This window comes from Homarus americanus, unplaced genomic scaffold, assembly GCF_018991925.1.
Source record: "Homarus americanus isolate GMGI-L3 unplaced genomic scaffold, GMGI_Hamer_2.0 scaffold13898, whole genome shotgun sequence".
In the NCBI taxonomy this organism is placed as follows: Eukaryota; Metazoa; Arthropoda; class Malacostraca; order Decapoda; family Nephropidae; genus Homarus; species Homarus americanus.
In genome coordinates, this window is record NW_024724896.1 from 106,410 (window position 1) to 126,778 (window position 20,369).

Below are 20,369 nucleotides of genomic sequence, written 5' to 3' on the forward strand. Positions count from 1 at the left end.
TTTTAGAGAGCGTACAGGTATAAAGATGGGTTCTGATGCTGTTTTAGAGAGAGTATTAGGGTAAAGAGGAGTTAAAACTAATCAAAATGAGTTAGAATTAAGATAACTCAGAATTAAAATGATTTAAAATTGTTATAGAGACAATAGGGTTAAAATAAAGTAACCAGCCTCTAAGTGACGTCACAAGTGAATGAGTTCTGAGTGTCCAGCGAGAGGAAGGGAAACAGCATTGCCAACTCTTACGCGAAAAATCGATCCATGCAGTGTTGCCATCGTGCAGTTGAAAATAACCCGCCACCACCCCTCCAACTACACTATACAAACTCCTGGTGAAAATAACTTGACTTTGCCATTTCTTTTATTTATTTTTTTATTACGGTTTTGAAACAATATGCAAATTCTATGTGACGTTTTAATGGTAAACACAGTCAAAATTGTGAGCCATAAACTCATTTCTTTCTAATAATTATACTTTTAATTTCACGTTTCAAAATGACTTTATTATCAGTTGCAAAGTGATTAAATTCTGCCAGTTATAATTATACTGTATTTAAATCGAGTTAATATTATGTATCCTTTGTATTATAACAATTCTACAATACGTGAATTTTTTCAGATTAAATTACAACCCTCGGGAAAAATAAATAATTAACAACTTTCTTAATTAATATAAAAAAACATATATTAAAACTCTAATAAAACATTATTTAATCAAGGTGACACACTCTTCTGAGGGTTGGTGACCACAGTCCTCCATACAAAAGGGTGTTAGGGCTGTTTCTACCAATCCTTATATATTTCATTCCTCCATCTCAATCTCTGCCTTCCCTTGGCCCTCCTACCCTCACTTTTTACTCATTAAATCTCTACCATTATTCTCTCATACTTAATTATATGGTTAGTCTCTTATGATTCGTATTTTATAAATTTATCAGTATTTCTCACTTTCCTCTAAATAATAATAATAATAATAATAATAATAATAATAATAATAATAACAATAATAATAATAATAATAATAATAATAATAATAATAATAATAATAATAACAATAATAATAATAATAATAATAATAATAATAATAATAATAATAATAATAATAATAATAATAATAATAATAATAATAATGACATTGTTTATCTATCAGTATAACTTGTTCCTTAACATTCTCCTGTAGCATCAGATAACGATAACCTCTACTCTCCTTATGTTACTGTAAGTGTCCACAACTGAACATATATACCAGTAGCCTTTATCTCAAAACTACAATCCCCACCCCCCCTTCTCTCTATCTCTCTCTCTCTCTCTCTCTCTCATCACAGCAGCTTCCCAAACACACACAGCTTTCCACCTGTTTTAGTTCCCTGATGGATACCATATTTATCATTCTAGGATTTTCTTTTTACCACTTGTGTTCGCCCCCTCCCCCCCAACCCTGTTTGTTGGATATATTATTTTACATCAATAACTCTAAGTCAACACTGTTCGCCTTTTCCATTGGCTAATATTGGTAATTGCGCTTCAATATCTATAATATGAACAATATATCATTTTTATACCGACTATTTTACATTATTTTATCATTAACCTTTTATTAACTTTAACTTTTCTCTCTAAATATCATTAAATATTGTGAACAGATATAATACAGTATTGGAGAAAGCACACACAGCCTTGTTTACAGTAACTCCTATCTAACCAACTGGTAAGATCATTAACAACATTGAGTTTTCTAATATAATAAACTACAAGATTAATATCTCCCATCACCAATGTCTTTTTCTTCTAGGCATCAATAATTTTTTTTTTAATCCACACCCAAAAAATATACCATTATCTTTCACTCATTAAAGCTCGTTCACTAAAAATCCCCAGCCCCAAAGACGCCTCCCGTAGCTGCTCTTTAAATTCATGCACTAACATCAAACAGGTGTCAAGGCCGAGTAGATACAGCATTCGAATTCTGTCCTAATGGTCGCTGGTTCGCATTCTGGGCACCCCTCAGTCGACCCAGGTTATGAATGGGTACCTGATTTTTACTTTTGGGAAGTGAGGATGGTAGACTGCTTCTTTGTATACCGAAAAGCTTAGTATACCCACAGCACAGAGTTAACACACCACTACACCAAGTTAACACACCGCAACACAATATTATCACCAAAACACCAAGTTAACAAATCACAACACAAAGTTAACACACCACAACACAAAATTAAAATACCACAACACAAAATTAACACCACAACACAAAGTTAACACCACAACACAAAGTTAACACCACAAATACAAAAATTAAAAACAATTCACAACACAATATTATCACCAAAACACCAAGTTAACAAATCACAACACAAAGTTAACACACCACAACACAAAATTAAAATACCACAACACAAAATTAACACCACAACACAAAGTTAACACCACAACACAAAGTTAACACCACAACACAAAGTTAACACCACAACACAAAGTTAACACCACAACACAAAGTTAACACCAAAACACAAAGGTAACACACTACAACACAATAATAACACCCACAACACAACAATAATAATCACAACACAACAATAACACCCACAACACTACAATAACACCCACAACACAACAATAACAACCACAACACAAAGGTAACACACTACAACACAATAATAACACCCACAACACAATAATAACACACCACAACACAACAATAACACCCACAACACAACAATAACACACCACAACACAAAGTTAGCTCACCACAACACAACACTAAAATAACACCACAACACAACAGTAACACCCACAACAATCTCAGCTCTATATAAAACTCTCCCATAAATGCAGTGAAATCCCAAAATACTTCAAATAAAAACAAGATACGAAATTCCCATAAATCGATTATTTTCTTAAAAAAATAAATTCCCAACTGGATAAAATTACTTCCTAATATTACCAGATAAATTCTTCACATCACAAGATCAAGTTTTCACGTTACATCAAGATAATAATAATAATAATAGTAATAATAGTAATAAAAATAGTAATAGTTCAATTCTTATCTATCTATTGGCTGCAAGAGACCACATCACCATCATCACCATCGTCACCATCGTCCTCACACATCACCACAACCATCATCACATCCACCCACACACCGCTACCACTTCATCTGCCCACACACACACACCACAACCCACCATTACACCCTTCCACACAGCACCATTACCACGCACACGTATCACCACCCACATCCTAACGCCACCACCCTCTTCACCACCACGCCATAGACCACCACCACACACGCCCACACCACTACCACTATCACCACCACCACACCTGCCAACTCACTATCATCACCACCCACCACCGATACATCCCTCCAAGCAACACCATTACTAGCATCACTACCACACAAACACGCACCACCACCCACACCCTAACGCCACCACCCTCATCACCACACACACCCACACACCACCACTACCATAACCATACACACACACCACGCATGTACTACCACCACTATAACCATTATGCCCGCCAACTTCACGACCATCACTACCACCATACACCCACCTACCACTATCACTATAACCACTACACATACACACCACCATCATCACCACCACCATCGCCACACCCATACACCACGACCACTCAGCTATAACACAAAGCCAACTTGCTGTTACGTCCACCATAACACAAAGACAATGACCAACAGACAACCAAAGACACTGTCAACACCTTCTCAGTAGTTACGGAACCTCTCACCTATACCAGACGTACTCAATACACCATCAAGGACACTACACACACACACACACACACATACAGGAAATCACAGTCATACACACACACACACAGGAAATCACGGTCATACACACACACACACACACAGGAAATCACGGTCACCCTTTGGTCTCAAGTCACCTTTAGGTTTTAATAACTAACTGTAGGAGGTCAAATTCCATGGGGGTCACAATTAACAGTCACGTCTCAGGGGCTCACAGTCAATAGCATGAGGTCACGGACAATTGTACGATCCCACAGCCAGTAACAAGGGATCACCGTCACCCCTCACGTAATTAGTCACCCCTCACAGTCAACAGCCAGGGGTCACAGTCACCCCTCACAGTCAACAGCCAGGGGTCACAGTCACCCCTCACAGTCAACAGCCAGGGGTCACAGTCACCCCTCACAGTCAACAGCCAGGGGTCACAGTCACCCCTCACAGTCAACAGCCAGGGGTCACAGTCACCCCTCCACAGTCAACAGCCAGGGGTCACAGTCACCCCTCACGTAATCACAGTCACCCCGCGAGCACAATAACTAAACTGAAGGTATTTGATTTATACGAGAGAACATCCCAGAGGATCACTGATACACGATACTTGTTCAACCTGGTCAGGTATTAGTAGCTGAGTGGGCAGAGACAGGTGGGTGGGCAGAGACAGGTGGGTGGGCATGAACAGGTGGGTGGGAAACGGCAGATGGGTGGGAAAGACTGAGGTATGTAAGGATGGGTGATGGCTACGTGTCCTGGCTGCCCACACACCTCGCACTCAGGTGTTGATCTCCGCCGTCAAGAGTCAACAAGGAGCGGCGTTTAAGATAACTTCACTGTGCACCATCAGCCACGTCACGGCCACCACGGTTGTACCTTCACAACCCTTCTTCTCCCCCCCTATCCCCCAGTGTTCTCTCACTCCCTAACTACAGCCCACACAGTCCTCAGCTTCCAACAGCATCCACTGCCTCCTAATTCCCCCAGCACAATCCTCAGAGGCCTCCCAGCTGGCGTAAAACAGCGCCCACAGCCGCTGTGCCACTCGCCATATCTGAGAGCCCCTCCTTGCCAGGGCGCCACAAAGCACCTACCTTTGAGAGCGGTCGGTAACGTCCAGCAAATAGGACATGAACTCCCCGTCGTTACCGAACCCGATACGTCGCTTCATGTTGGCAGTAAGTCCAGTATGGAGGCCTTAGTGAGGCTCGAGTGTTGAGGTGGTGTGGGTCTCCTGCCCGCGGGTCTCGGCGGCCCTGCTGGGCATCACACTGGCACCATCGTCACTGGCCCGGCCCCCGCCTGCTCCTCCTGCTCCTTCGTCGTGTCGGCGCACCCGGGGCCGCGAGCTGCCTGGCTATTGATCACCTGACCGTCCCGACGCGCGCACCGCCGCCCGCCGCTCCTTCTGGCCCTCCACGCCGCGCTCCCCAGCCACGCCGCCCGCCACTACTCCTGCCGCTGCTACTGCCGCTACCCCAGCTGCCTCTCCCCCATGATGCTACCTTTCCATACCACACCACTACCATGATGCTACCTTCCTCCTACCACACCACTACCATGATGCTACTACCTTCCTACTACCACACCACTACCATGATGCTACTACCTTCCTACTACCACACCACTACCATGATGCTACCTTCCTCCTACCACACCACTACCATGATGCTACTACCTTCCTACTACCACACCACTACCATGATGCTACCTTCCTCCTACCACACCACACCACTACCCTGGCTGCTACCTCATCACCACAACCACCACTATCGTCTCACCACCACTACCCAATACTATTACAGTACCTAACTACCACCATTACCATCACCACTCTCACAACCACTTATCACCACTATCCTAATGGCTACCACGCCACCACTGCCATCACTATCCTGACTGCTACATCATAAACTATTACAACAACTACCATGACGAGTGAATGGTTGGGACAGTATAGAACAAAACAATGGTATGGTAGGTCTTCAGTCATTCTAAATTCTGTTTCTAAATCCCCAGTCTTCCTAAATTCTGTTTCTAAATCCCCAGTCATTCTAAATCCTGTTTCTAAATCCCCAGTCTTCCTAAATCCTGTTTCTAAATCCCCAGTCTTTCTAAATTCTGTTTCTAAATCTCCACTCATTCTAAATCCTGTTTCTAAATCCCCACTCATTCTAAATCCTGTTTCTAAATCCCCAGTCATTCTAAATCCTGTTTCTAAATCCCCAGTCTTTCTAAATCCTGTTTCTAAATCCCCTCTCATTCTAAATCCTGTTTCTAAATCCCCAGTCTTTCTAAACCCTGTTTCTAAATCCCCTCTCATTCTAAATCCTGTTTCTAAATCCCCAGTCTTCCTAAATCCTGTTTCTAAATCCCCAGTCATTCTAAATCCTGTTTCTAAATCCCCAGTCATTCTGAACTCCCCACTCACTAAATCCCTCACCCATCTCTTCACAGTTAGTGCGTCACCTAACTACTGCTAGTCACAAGGGTGTTCTAATAGTCAATAATGGTGTTGTTGTTGGTGGTGGTGGAGCCTATGTGGTAGTAATAGTGGTGGAGCTGGAGCCTGTGTGGTAGTAATGGTGGTGGTGGAGCTGGAGCCTGTGTGGTGTGGTGGTGGTGGTACTGGAGCCTATGTGGTAGTAGTGGTGGTGGTGCTGGAGCCTATGTGGTAGTGGTGGTGGTGTGGAGCCTATGTGGTAGTAATGGTGGTGGTGCTGGAGCCTATGTGGTAGTGATAGTGGTGGTGCTGGGCCTATGTGGTAGTAATAGTGGTGGTGGTGGAGCCTATGTGGTAGTAGTGTGGGGTGCTGGGCCTATGTGGTAGTAATGGTGGTGGTGGTGCTGGAGCCTATGTGGTAGTAATAGTGGTGGTGGTGCTGGAGCCTATGTGGTAGTAATAGTGGTGGTGGAGCCTATGTGGTAGTAATAGTGGTGGTGGTGCTGGGCATGTAGTGGTGGTCTGTGTGTAGTGGTGGTGCTGGAGCCTGTGGTAGTAATAGTGGTGGTGGTGGGCCATTGGTAGTAATAGTGGTGGTGGTGCTGGGCCTATGTGGTAATAATGGTGGTGGTGGGCCTATGTGGTAATGTGGTGGTGGTGCTGGAGCCTATGTGGTAGTAATAGTGGTGGTGGTGCTGGAGCCTATGTGGTAGTAATAGTGGTGGTGGGCTATGTGGTAGTAATAGTGGTGGTGCTGGAGCCTATGTGGGTAATGGTGGTGGTGGTACTGGAGCCTATGTGGTAGTAGTGGTGGTGGTGCTGCAGCTATGGTAGTAATGGTGGTGCTGGCTATGTGGTAGTAATGGTGGTTGCGCCGTGGTAGAATGGTGGTGGTGGTGCTGGCCTATGTGGTAGTAATGGTGGTGGTGGAGCCTAAGTGGTAGTACTGGTGGGTTGTGCTGGAGCCTATGTGGTAGTGTGGTGGTGGTACTGAAGCCTAAGTGGTAGTACTGGTGGTTGTGCTGGGCCTAGTGTGGTAGTAATGGTGGTGGTGGTGCTGGGCCTATGTGTGGTGTAGTGGTGGTGGTGCTGGAGTCTATGTGTGGTAGTAATGGTGGTGGTGGTGCTGGAGCCTATGTGGTAGTAATGGTGGTGGTGGTGCTGGGCCTATGTGGTAGTGTGGTGGTGGTGGTGCTGGAGCCTATGTGTGGTAGTAATGGTGGTGGTGGTGGGCCTATGTGGATAGTAATGGTGGTGGTGCTGGGCCTATGTGTGGAGTAATGGTGGTGGTGGTGCTGGGCCTATGTGGTAGTAATGGTGGTGGTGGTGGAGCCTATGTGTAGTAATGGTGGTGGTGGTACTGAAGCCTAAGTGGTAGTACTGGTGGTTGTGCTGGAGCCTATGTGGATAGTAATGGTGGTGGTACTAGGCCTATGTGTGGTAGTAGTGGTGGTGGTGCTGGAGCCTATGTGGTAGTAATGGTGGTGGTGGAGCTTATGTGTGTGGTGGTGGGTGGAGCCTATGTGGTGTAGTAGTGGTGGTGGTGGAGCCTATGTGTAGTAATAGTGGTGGTGGTGGAGCCTATGTGGTAGTAATGTGTGGTGGTGGTACTGGAGCCTAGTGGTAGTAGTGGTGGTGGTGCTGGAGCCTATGTGGTAGTAATGGTGGTGGTGGGCTATGTGAGGTAGAATGGTGGTGGTGCTGGGCCTATGTGGTAGTAATAGTGGTGGTCTGGAGCCTATTTGGTAGTAATAGTGGTGGTGCTGGAGCCTATGTGGTAGTAATAGTGGTGGTGGTGGAGCCTATGTGGTATGGTGGTGGTGGTGCTGGAGCCTATGTGATAGTAATGGTGGTGATGGTGGTGGTGGAGCCTATGTGATAGTAATGGTGGTGATGGTGGTGGTGGAGCCTATGTGGCAGTAGTGGTGGTGGTGCTGGAGCCTATGTGGTAGTAATGGTGGTGGTGGTGCTGGAGCCAATGTGGTAGTAATGGTGGTGTGGTTGTGCTGGAGCCTATGTGGTAGTAATGGTGGTGGTGGAGCCTATGTGGTAGTAATGGTGGTGGTGCTGGAGCCTATGTGGTAGTAATGGTGGTGGTGGTGCTGGAGCCGATGTGGTAGTAATGGTGGTGGTGGTGCTGGAGCCTATGAGGTGGTAATGGTGGTGTGGTGGAGCCTGTATGTGATGTGGGGTGGTGCTGGAGCCTATGTGGTAGTATGGTGGTGGTGGTGCTGGAGCCTATGTGGTAGCAATGGTGGTGGTGGTGGACTATGTGGTAGTGGTGGTGGTGCTGGGCCTATGTGTGGTAGTAATGGTGGTGGTGGTGCTGGGCCTATGTGGTAGTAATGTGGTGGTGGTGGAGCCTGTGGTAGTAATGGTGTGGTGCTGGGGCCTATGTGGTAGTGTGGTGGTGGTGGTGCTGGGCTATGTGGTGTAATGGTGGTGGTGGTGGAGCCTATGTGGTAGTAATGGTGGTGGTGGTACTGGAAGCCTAAGGGCTGGTAGTACTGGTGGTTTGTGCTGGAGCCTATGTGGTAGTAATGGTGGTGGTGGTGGAGCCTATGTGGTAGTAATGGTGGTGGTGCTGGGCCTATGTGGTGTGTGGTGGTGGTGGTGCTGGCCTATGTGGTAGTAATAGTGGTGGTGGTGGAGCCTATGTGGTAGTAATAGTGGTGGTGGTGCTGGAGCCTATGTGGTAGTAATAGTGGTGTGGTGGAGCCTAAGTGGTAGTAATACTGGTGGTGCTGGAGCCTATGGTAGTAATGGTGGTGGTGGTGCTGGGCCTATGTGGTAGTAATGGTGGTGGTGCTGGAGCCTATGTGGTAGTAATGGTGGAGTGTTTGAGCCTATGTGGGTAATGGTGGTGGTGGTACTGGAGCCTGTGTGGTAGTAGTGGTAGTGCTGGGCCTATGTGGTAGTAGTGGTAGTGGTCCTGGGCCTATGTGGTAGTAGTGGTAGTGCTGGAGCCTATGTGGTATTAGTGGTAGTGGTCCTGGAGCCTATTGTGGTAGTAGTGGTAGTGCTGGAGCCTATGTGGTAGTAGTGGTAGTGGTCCTGGAGCCTATGTGGTAGTAGTGGTAGTGCTGGAGCCTATGTGGTAAGTATGTGGTGGTGGTGGGCCTATGTGGTAGTAGTGGTAGTGCTGGGCCTATGTGGTAGTATGGTAGTGGTCCTGGAGCCTATGTGGTAGTAGTGGTAGTGCTGGAGCCTATGTGGTAGTAATAGTGGTGGTGGTGGAGCCTATGTGGTAGTAATAGTGGTGGAGCTGGAGCCTGTGTGGTAGTAATGGTGGTGGTGGTACTGGAGCCTATGTGGTAGTAGTGGTGGTGGTGGAGCCTATGTGTGTGTGTGTGTGTGTATGTGTGTTAATTATCTTTGAGATTAGGCGAAGATTAGACGATTAGACTCACCAGCTTATGTCACCCGATGAGTCTGTGCCCTGACGGTAACCTAACCTAACCTAACCTAACCTAACCTAACTTAATTTACTCTAACCTAATCTAAATTAATCGTATATAATCTAATCTAACTTAACTGAATATAACCTAAACTATCACTAAGCAAATGTCATCTAATTTAATATTTATAATCTCATCTGATCAAATCTAATTTAATCTAACCTAACCTAATCTAACCAAAATAAACCTAAACTAATCTAACCTAATCTAATCTAACCTAACCTAACCTAACCCCCTAGGTAGAATTAGTGTATTTATTAATAAGGTGAAATTAACACTGATACCTAATATTGATGCGACTCCTAGGAATAAATCACGTCTCTTTAACAGCTCATAGATGTGTGTCAGGCTGTTGTAGGTGGATGGTTCAGCTGGTGTCTAACATGCTTAAAGATCATATCAACAGGTGGTGCAACAGCTGGCTAGGTATAGTTAAGATGATGTTCTTTCTTTACAGTAGATATTAAACTTCTCGTCCCCAGCAGCTGCTTAAGGAAGATGGTATTGGTAACTATGTTAAAGCTGGTATCATCGTAGGTGGCTATAGACATTTAGGATGGGTTGGTGGTCCATTAAAGTTGGTGTCTCGCTGCCTCTCAACCAGGAAGAGATGGTGGCCCAGCTGGCTTGTACACACACACACACACACACACACACACACACACACACACACACACACACACACACACACACACACACACACACACATTAAAGTACCGTCCGTGAACACACTTGACCCTAAACACACAAAGCAGATAGCCCAGGCACAACACACACACACGCACACACACACACACAGCTGGTTATTAAAGCAGATGGTCAAATTGGGTTTAGATCAAGAGAAATTGGCCCTCCCCAAGTTGCTTAACGTTCAGAAAAGCTCATCATTTACTATAGACTAGAGTACAGCAGAGACTTGGTGGTACAGACGGGTTATAACAGAGTATGGAGGGCCCAGATGGCTCTAGATACAGATGATATGGCCCAGATGGCTCTGAATACAGATGATATGGCCCAGTTTGCTCTAGATACAGATGATATGCCAGATGGCTCTAGATACAGATGATATGGCCCAGTTTGCTCTAGATACAGATGATATGGCCCAGATGGCTCTAGATACAGATGATATGGCCCAGATGGCTCTAGATACAGATGATATGGCCCAGATGGCTCTAGATACAGATGATATGGCCCAGATGGCTCTAGATACAGATGATATGGCCCAGTTGCTCTAGATACAGATGATATGGCCCAGTTTGCTCTAGATACAGATGATATGGCCCAGTTTGCTCTAGATACAGATGATATGGCCCAGCTGTCTAGATACAGATGATATGGCCCAGATGGCTCTAGATACAGATGATATGGCCCAGATGGCTCTAGATACAGATGGTAGGGCCCAGTTGCTCTAGATACAGATGATATGGCCCAGATGGCTCTAGATACAGATGATATGGCCCAGTTTGCTCTAGATACAGATGATATATTTGGTTGCTCTAGATACAGATGATATGGCCCAGTTTGCTCTAGATACAGATGATATGGCCCAGCTGGCTCTAGATACAGATGATATGGCCCAGTTTGCTCTAGATACAGATGATATGGCCCAGATGGCTCTAGATACAGATGATATAGGCAGCTTGCTCTAGATACAGATGATATGGCCAGCTGGCTCTAGATACAGATGATATGGCCCAGATGGCTCTAGATACAGATGATATGGCCCAGATGGCTCTAGATACAGATGGTAGGGCCCAGCTGGCTCTAGATACAGATGATATGGCCCAGCTGGCTCTAGATACAGATGGTATGCCAGCTTGCTCTAGATACAGATGATATGGCCCAGATGGCTCTAGATACAGATGATATGGCCCAGCTGGCTCTAGATACAGATGGTAGGGCCAGCTTGCTCTAGATACAGATGATATGGCCCAGCTTGCTCTAGATACAGATGATATGGCCCAGCTGGCTCTAGATACAGATGATATGGCCCAGCTGGCTCTAGATACAGATGATATGTTGAATGGCTCTAGATACAGATGATATGGCCCAGTTTGCTAGATACAGATGATATGGCAGATGGCTCTAGATACAGATGATATGGCCCAGTTGCTCTAGATACAGATGATATGGCCCAGCTGGCTCTAGATACAGATGATATGGCCAAGTTTGCTCTAGATACAGATGATATGGCCTGAGCTGGTAGATATATATATTGAATGGCTCTAGATACAGATGATATGGCCCAGCTGGCTCTAGATACAGATGATATGGCCCAGCTGGCTCTAGATACAGATGATATGGCCCAGTTGCTCTAGATACAGATGATGATGAGCTTGCTCTAGATACAGATGATATGGCCCAACTTGCTCTAGATACAGATGATATGGCCCAGATGGCTCTGGATACAGATGATATGGCCCAGCTGGCTCTAGATACAGATGATAGGGCCCAGCTTGCTCTAGATACAGATGATATGGCCCAGCTGGCTCTAGATACAGATGATATGGCCCAGCTTGCTCTAGACAGATGATATGTCCCAGCTTGCTCTAGATACAGATGATATGTCCCAGCTTGCTCTAGATACAGATGATATAGGCCCAGCTGGCTCTAGATACAGATGGTACCCAGCTGGCTCTAGATACAGATGAGTAGGGCCCAGCTTGCTCTAGATACAGATGATATGGCCCAGCTTGCTCTAGATACAGATGATATGGCCCAGCTTGCTCTAGAGATACAGATGATATGGCCCAGCTTGCTCTAGATACAGATGATATGGCCCAGCTGGCTCTAGATACAGATGATATGTATGCTTGCTCTAGATACAGATGATAGGCCCAGCTGGCTCTAGATACAGATGGTATGCCAGCTGGCTCCAGATACAGATGGTAGGGCCCAGCTTGCTCTAGATACAGATGGTAGGGCCCAGCTGGCTCTAGATACAGATGATATGGCCCAGCTTGCTCTGGATACAGATGATATGGCCCAGCTTGCTCTAGATACAGATGATATGTCCCAGCTTGCTCTAGATACAGATGATGTGGCCCAGCTTGCTCTAGATACAGATGATAGGCCCAGCTGGCTCTAGATACAGATGATATGGTAGCTTGCTCTAGATACAGATGGTATGGCCAGCTTGCTCTAGATACAGATGGTAGGGCAGATGGCTCTGGATACAGATGATATGCCAGCTTGCTCTAGATACAGATGATAGGGCCCAGCTTGCTCTAGATACAGATGATATGGCCCAGCTTGCTCTAGATACAGATGGTATGGCCCAGCCTAGATACAGATGATAGGGCCCAGATGGCTCTAGATACAGATGATATGGCCCAGCTTGCTCTAGATACAGATGGTAGGGCCCAGCTTGCTCTAGATACAGATGATATGGCCCAGCTTGCTCTAGATACAGATAGTGTATTGTGGCTCTAGATACAGATGATATGGCCCAGCTTGCTCTAGATACAGATGATATGGCCCACTTGCTCTAGATACAGATGATATGGCCAGCTTGCTCTAGATACAGATGATATGCCAGCTTGCTCTAGATACAGATGATATGGCCCAACATGAATCCAGATAATGATATGGCCCAGCTTCTCTAGATACAGATATGGCCTTGCTCTAGATACAGATGTGTTGACTTGCTCTAGATACAGATGATATGGCAGCTTGCTCTAGATACAGATGATATGGCAGCTTGCTCTAGATACAGATGATGTGAACTGGGCGATATGGCCAGCTTGCTCTAGATACAGATGATGTGGCCCAGCTTGCTCTAGATACAGATGATGATGGCCCAGCTTGCTCTAGATACAGATGATATGGCCCAGCTTGCTCTAGATACAGATGATATGTTGGCTTGCTCTAGATACAGATGATATGGCCCAGCTCCTAGATACAATGGTGAGGCCCAGCTGGCTCTGATACAGTGGTATGGCCCAGCTTGCTCCTAGATACAGATGATATGGCCCAGCTTGCTCTAGATACAGATGATATGGCCCAGCTTGCTCTAGATACAGATGATATGGCCCAGTTGGCTCTAGATACAGATGATATGGCCCAGCTGGCTCTAGATACAGATGATGGTAGCTGGCTCTAGATACAGATGATATGGCCCAGCTGGCTCTAGATACAGATGATATGCCCAGCTTGCTCGATACAGATGATATGGCCCAGCTGGCTCTAGATACAGATGATATGGCCTTTGGCTCTAGATACAGATGATATGGCCCAGCTGGCTCTAGATACAGATGATATGGCCCAGCTGGCTCTAGATACAGATGATATGTTGAGCTGGCTCTAGATACAGATGATATGGCCCAGCTGCTAGATACAGATGATATGGTAGCTGGTCTAGATACAGATAGTATGGCCAGCTGGCTCTAGATACAGATGATATGGCGCAGCTGGCTCTAGATACAGATGATATGGCCCAGCTGCTCTAGATACAGATGATATGGCCCAGCTGGCTCTGGATACAGATGATATGTTAGCTTGCTCTAGATACAGATGATATGGCCCAGCTGGCTCTAGATACAGATGATATGGCCCAGCTGGCTCTAGATACAGATGATAGGGCCCAGCTTGCTCTAGATACAGATGATATGCTAGCTTGCTCTAGATACAGATGGTGGGCCAGCTTCTCTAGATACAGATGGTGCCAGCTTGCTCTGGATACAGATATATTTAGCTGGCTCTAGATACAGATGATATGGCCCAGCTGGCTCTAGATACAGATGATATGGCAGCTGCTCTAGATACAGATGATATGCCAGCTTGCTCTAGATACAGATGATATGCCCCAGCTTTCTGGATACTGGAGTGATATGTCAGCTTGCTCTAGATACAGATGGTGAGGCCCAGCTGGCTCTAGATACAGATGATATGTCAGCTGCTCTAGATACAGATGGTAAGGGCCAGCTTCTCTAGATACAGATGGTAGGGCCCAGCTTGCTCTAGATACAGATGGTAGGGCCCAGCTGCTCTAGATACAGATGGTAGGGCCCAGCTTTCTAGATACAGATGATATGGCCCCAGTAGATACAGATGTAGGGCCCAGCTGGCTCTAGATACAGATGATATGGCCCAGCTGGCTCAGTACAGATGATATGGCCCAGCTTGCTCCTAATACAGATGATATGGCCCAGCTGGCTCTAGATACAGATGATATATGGCCCAGCTGGCTCTAGATACAGATGATATGGCCCAGCTGGCTCTAGATACAGATGATATATGGCCCAGCTGGCTCTAGATACAGATGGATATGGCCCAGCTGGCTCTAGATACAGATGTGAAGGCCCAGCTGGCTCTGAATCAGATGATATGGCCCAGCTGGCTCAGATACAGATGATATATTCAGCTGGCTCTAGATACAGATATGGCCCAGCTGGCTCTGGATACAGAATTTAGGGCCCAGCTGGCTCTAGATACAGATGATATGGCCAGCTGGCTCTAGATACAGATGATATGGCCAGCTTGCTCTGAATACAGATGATATGGCCCAGCTGGTACTAATTATACATAACATGGCCCAGCTGGTACTAATTATATATAACATGGCCCAGCTGGTAATAAATATAGATGACATGGTCCAGCTGGTACTAAATATAGATGACATACCCAACTGTCACTATATATAGATGACATAAGCCCAGCTGGTACTAAATATAGATGACATGGCCCAACTGTCACTATAAGATATGGCCCAGCTGGTACTAAATATAGATGACAGCCACTGTCACTATATATAGATGACATGGCCCAGCTGGTACTAATTATTGATGACATGGCCCAGCTGGTACTAATTATTGATGACATGGCCCAGCTGGTATTAATTATTGATGACATGGCCCAGTTGTTTGAATATTATTGATGACATGGCGCGCGTAATAAATATAGATGACATGGCCTAACTGTCACTATATATAGATGACATGGCCAGCTGGTACTATTATTGATGACATGGCCCATCTGGTATTAATTATTGATGACATATGGCTGGTATTAATTATTGATGACATGGCCCAGATGGTACTAATTATACATAGCATGGCCCAGCTGGTACTAAATATAGATGACATGGCCCAACTGTCATATATATAGACAATAGGCCCAGCTGGTACTAATTATTGATGACATGGCCCAGCTAATACTAAATATAGATGACATAGCCCAGCTGGTACTAAATATAGATGACATGGCCCAACTGTCACTATATATAGATGACATGGCCAGCTGGTACTAAATATAGATGACATGGCCCAACTGGTACTAAATATAGATGACATGGCCCAACTGTCACTATATATAGATGACATGGCCCAGCTGGTACTAAATATAGATGACATGGCCCAACTGGTACTAAATATAGATGACATGGCCCAGCTGGTACTAAATATAGATGACATGGTCCAGCTGGTACTAAATATAGATGACATGGCCAACTGTCACTATATATGATGACATGGCCCAGCTGGTACTAAATATAGATGACATGGCCCAACTGGTACTAAATATAGATGACATGGCCCAGCTGGTACTAAATATAGATGATGCCCAGCTGGTACTAAATATAGATGACAGCCGTCACTAATAGACATGGCCCAACTGGTACTAAATATAGATGACATGGCCCAGCATGGTACTAAATATAGATGACATGGCTGGTACTAAATATAGATGACATGGCCCAACTGGTACTAATTATTGATGACATGGCCCAACTGGTACTAAATATAGATGACATGGCCCAACTGGTACTAAATATAGATGACATGGCCAACTGTCACTATATAGATGACATGGCCCAACTGGTACTAATTATTGATGACATGGCCCAACTGGTACTAAATATAGATGACATGGCCCAACTGGTACTAAATATAGATGACATGGCCCAACTGTCACTATATATTGATGACATGGCCCAACTGGTACTAAATATAGATGACATGGCCCCTCTGTCACTATATATAGATGACATGGCCCAACTGGTACTAATTATTGATGACATGGCCCAACTGGTACTAAATATAGATGACATATGTGGTACTAAATATAGATGACATGGCCACTGTCACTATATATTGATATTTAACTAAGTTACTAAATATAGATGACATGGCCCAGCTGGTACTAAATATAGATGACATGGCCCAACTGGTACTAATTATTGATGACATGGCCCAACTGGTACTAAATATAGATGACATGGCCCAACTGGTACTAAATATAGATAAGAGGCCCAGCTGGTACTAAATATAGATGACATGGTCCAGCTGTCTATATATAGATGACATGCAGCTGGTATCTAAATATAGATGACATGGCCCAACTGGTACTAAATATAGATGACATGGCTAGCTGGTACTAAATATAGATGACATGGTGGTACTAAATATAGATGACATGTAGCTGTACTAATTATTGATGACATGGCCCAAATTTACTAAATATAGATGACGGCCCATCTGGTACTAAATATAGATGACATAGCCCAGCTGGTACTAATTATTGATGACATGGCCCAACTGGTACTAAATATAGATGACATGGCCCAACTGGTACTAAATATAGATGACATGGCCCAACTGGTACTAAATATAGATGACATAGCCCAACTGGTACTAAATATAGATGACATGGCCCAACTGGTACTAAATATAGATGACATGGCTACTGATCTAATTATTGATGAGCCCAACTGGTACTAAAATAGATGACATGGCCAACTGGTACTAAATATAGATGACATGAGCTAATATAGATGACATGCCCAACTGGTACTAAATATAGATGACATGGCCCAACTTAAATATAGATGACATGGCCCAACTGGTACTAAATATAGATGACATGGCCCAACTGGTACTAAATATAGATGACATGGCCCAACTGGTACTAAATATAGATGACATGGCCCAACTGGTACTAAATATAGATGACATGGCCCAACTGGTACTAAATATAGATGACATGGCCCAACTGGTACTAAATATAGATGACATGGCCCAACTAGACAACAATGTAATTTAACTTGGACCAGTCTAGCCAGCTCCCACCTGTCCCAAATGGCCAGTCATGCCTATGAGACCAAATTTTCTTCTTTTTTTCCTACTGGTGACATAGATACAGACTTTAACTGAGAAAAAGCCTCTACGATACATCAACTATTCTTGTGATACAGCTACGAAAACTCTACGATACCACTACGCTACATCTACGATATATCTACGATACCATAACGATACGTCTACGATACATCTACGATAACATTACGATACATCTACGATACCTCCACCTCACTGTCATTTTCTCCCCATCGTCTTATGTTGGGTAGTAGATCACGAGGTACGGAAACACACAATAATATGAACAGCACAAGAAAAGAAAAAAGTGTAGAAATTGTCAATAATAAAACCAAAACAACAACAATAATATATATATATATATATATATATATATATATATATATATATATATATATATATATATATATATATATATATATATATATATATATATATATATATATATATATATATATATACATCGAGCTCAGAAACCTACAAGCGACCACAACCCGTTGTGGTTGTTTTCAAAATAATGCTCCTTCAACTCATCATTCTTTGTTATTCTTATCCCACATTACACCTTCAGCTATCCATCATCTGCTCTTATCCCACAATGCTCCTTCAATTATCCATCTGCACGATACTCGTTGAACCATCTGTCTCCACTATTCCCACTACCACTACCACCACCCTGTCACACCTAAACTGCAGACTCTTGTGTAAGACCTACAACAAACAGTCCTTCTTACAACCTCCTTCAACACCCTGTCACCTCACACTCACCTCATGCCCCCCCTTCCTCTTCTGCACCTCTTTCTCTCCCTGTATCTCCTCCTCTTCTCCCCCTGTACTTATAGTCTGCTGTTAACTACCACGAGTGCTTCTCCTTCTCACGATCTATAGTAATTCTTCCTAAGTTCCTCAAGACGATGCACTGAGAATCTCCCTTCCTTCTCTCCTCACTGACCACTAATACACACCTGTAGGGACAGGTCCAAGCACACTGTGTGTGAAATGGCACAACACTTCATCTCTAATGGCAAGATAGCCGACATATTAAGATTGTATCCACTTTTTTGCACTCAGTAACTATATCAGTTCTCATGTACAGAACCAAATACGCAATGTGCTTGAATACCTCCCACGTAAATGTGAATAACAAAGTGTGAGGCCAGACATACTGCCTCACGCCTGTTCTCACGCATTTGTGAATAAGTTACCCTTTATGTATAGAACTAAACAAATAATGTAAATGAAATACTGTGTAACTTTCGGTGCCATAATACCTGACAACCGGGGTTAATTATTATGACCCTTGTAAACCCTACTCTGTAATCCTTTTGCGCTACCGCTCACAGGATGAGTGTGGGGTGCACAATAAAAGTAACCGCTACAAGCAGAAAAATCAAAAATCAATAAACTAAAACACACCGAAACTAAAACACACCTGTGAAACTAACACACATCTGTAAACTAACACACACATGTAAACTAACACACACCTGTAAACTAACACACACCTGTAAAACCAAACACAACTGAAAACTAACACACACCTGTAAACTAACATGCAATTGTAAACTAACACACACCTGACAAGCACCTGTAAACTAACACACATCCAAAAACTAACAAACACCTGTAAACTAACACACATCCATAAACTAACAAACACATGTAAATTAACAAACACCTGTAAACTAACACACATCCATAAACTAACAAACACATGTAAACTAACAAACACCTGTAAACTCACACATCCATAAACTAACACACACCTGTAAACTAACAAACACCTGTAAACTAACACACACCTGTAAACTAACACACATCCATAAACTAACAAACACATGTAAACTAACAAACACCTGTAAACCAACACACCACCTGTAAACTAACACACACCTAATGAACACACACCAGTAAATTACCAAACACCTGTAAACCAACACACACACTTATAAACTGACACACACCTGAAAACTAACACACACCTAAAAATAACAAACACCTGTAAACTAACACACACCTGTAAACTAACACACACCTGTAAAATACAACACCTGAAAACATACACACACACCCGAAAACTAACACACACCTGTAAACATAACACACACCTGTAAACTAACAAACACCTGGAAACTAACACACACATGTAAACTAACACACACCTGTAAACTAACGAACACCTATAAACTAACACACACCTGAAAACTAACAAACACCTGTAAACTAACACACACCTGAAAACTAACGAACACCTGTAAACTAACACACACCTGTAAACTAACACACACCTATAAACTAACACACACCTGTAAACTAACACACACCTGTAAACTAACACACACCTATAAACTAACACACACCTGAAAACTAACAAACACCTGTAAACTAACACACACCTGTAAACTAACACACACCTGTAAACTAACACACGCCTATAAACTAACACACACTTGTAAACTAACACACACCTATAAACTAACACACACCTGAAAACTAACAAACACCTGTAAACTAACACACACCTGTAAACTAACACACACCCATAAACTAACACACACCTGTAAACTACACACACTGAAAACTAACACACACCTGTAAACTAACAC

The 20,369-nt window shown here is 43.9% G+C and overlaps 1 protein-coding gene across 1 annotated transcript in view; it reads right to left on the bottom strand.

The window, feature by feature from the left end:
* LOC121864584 (putative mediator of RNA polymerase II transcription subunit 12) overlaps positions 1 to 5,104 on the bottom strand; it is a gene marked incomplete at its 3' end in the record, with an annotated part of 107,723 nt that extends 102,619 nt beyond the window's left edge. Inside the window, 1 exon segment of the mRNA XM_042363650.1 lies at positions 4,867 to 5,104. Within this exon segment, the coding sequence (XP_042219584.1) occupies positions 4,867 to 4,943 (77 nt within the window).
* Positions 5,105 to 20,369: the final 15,265 nt, after the last annotated feature.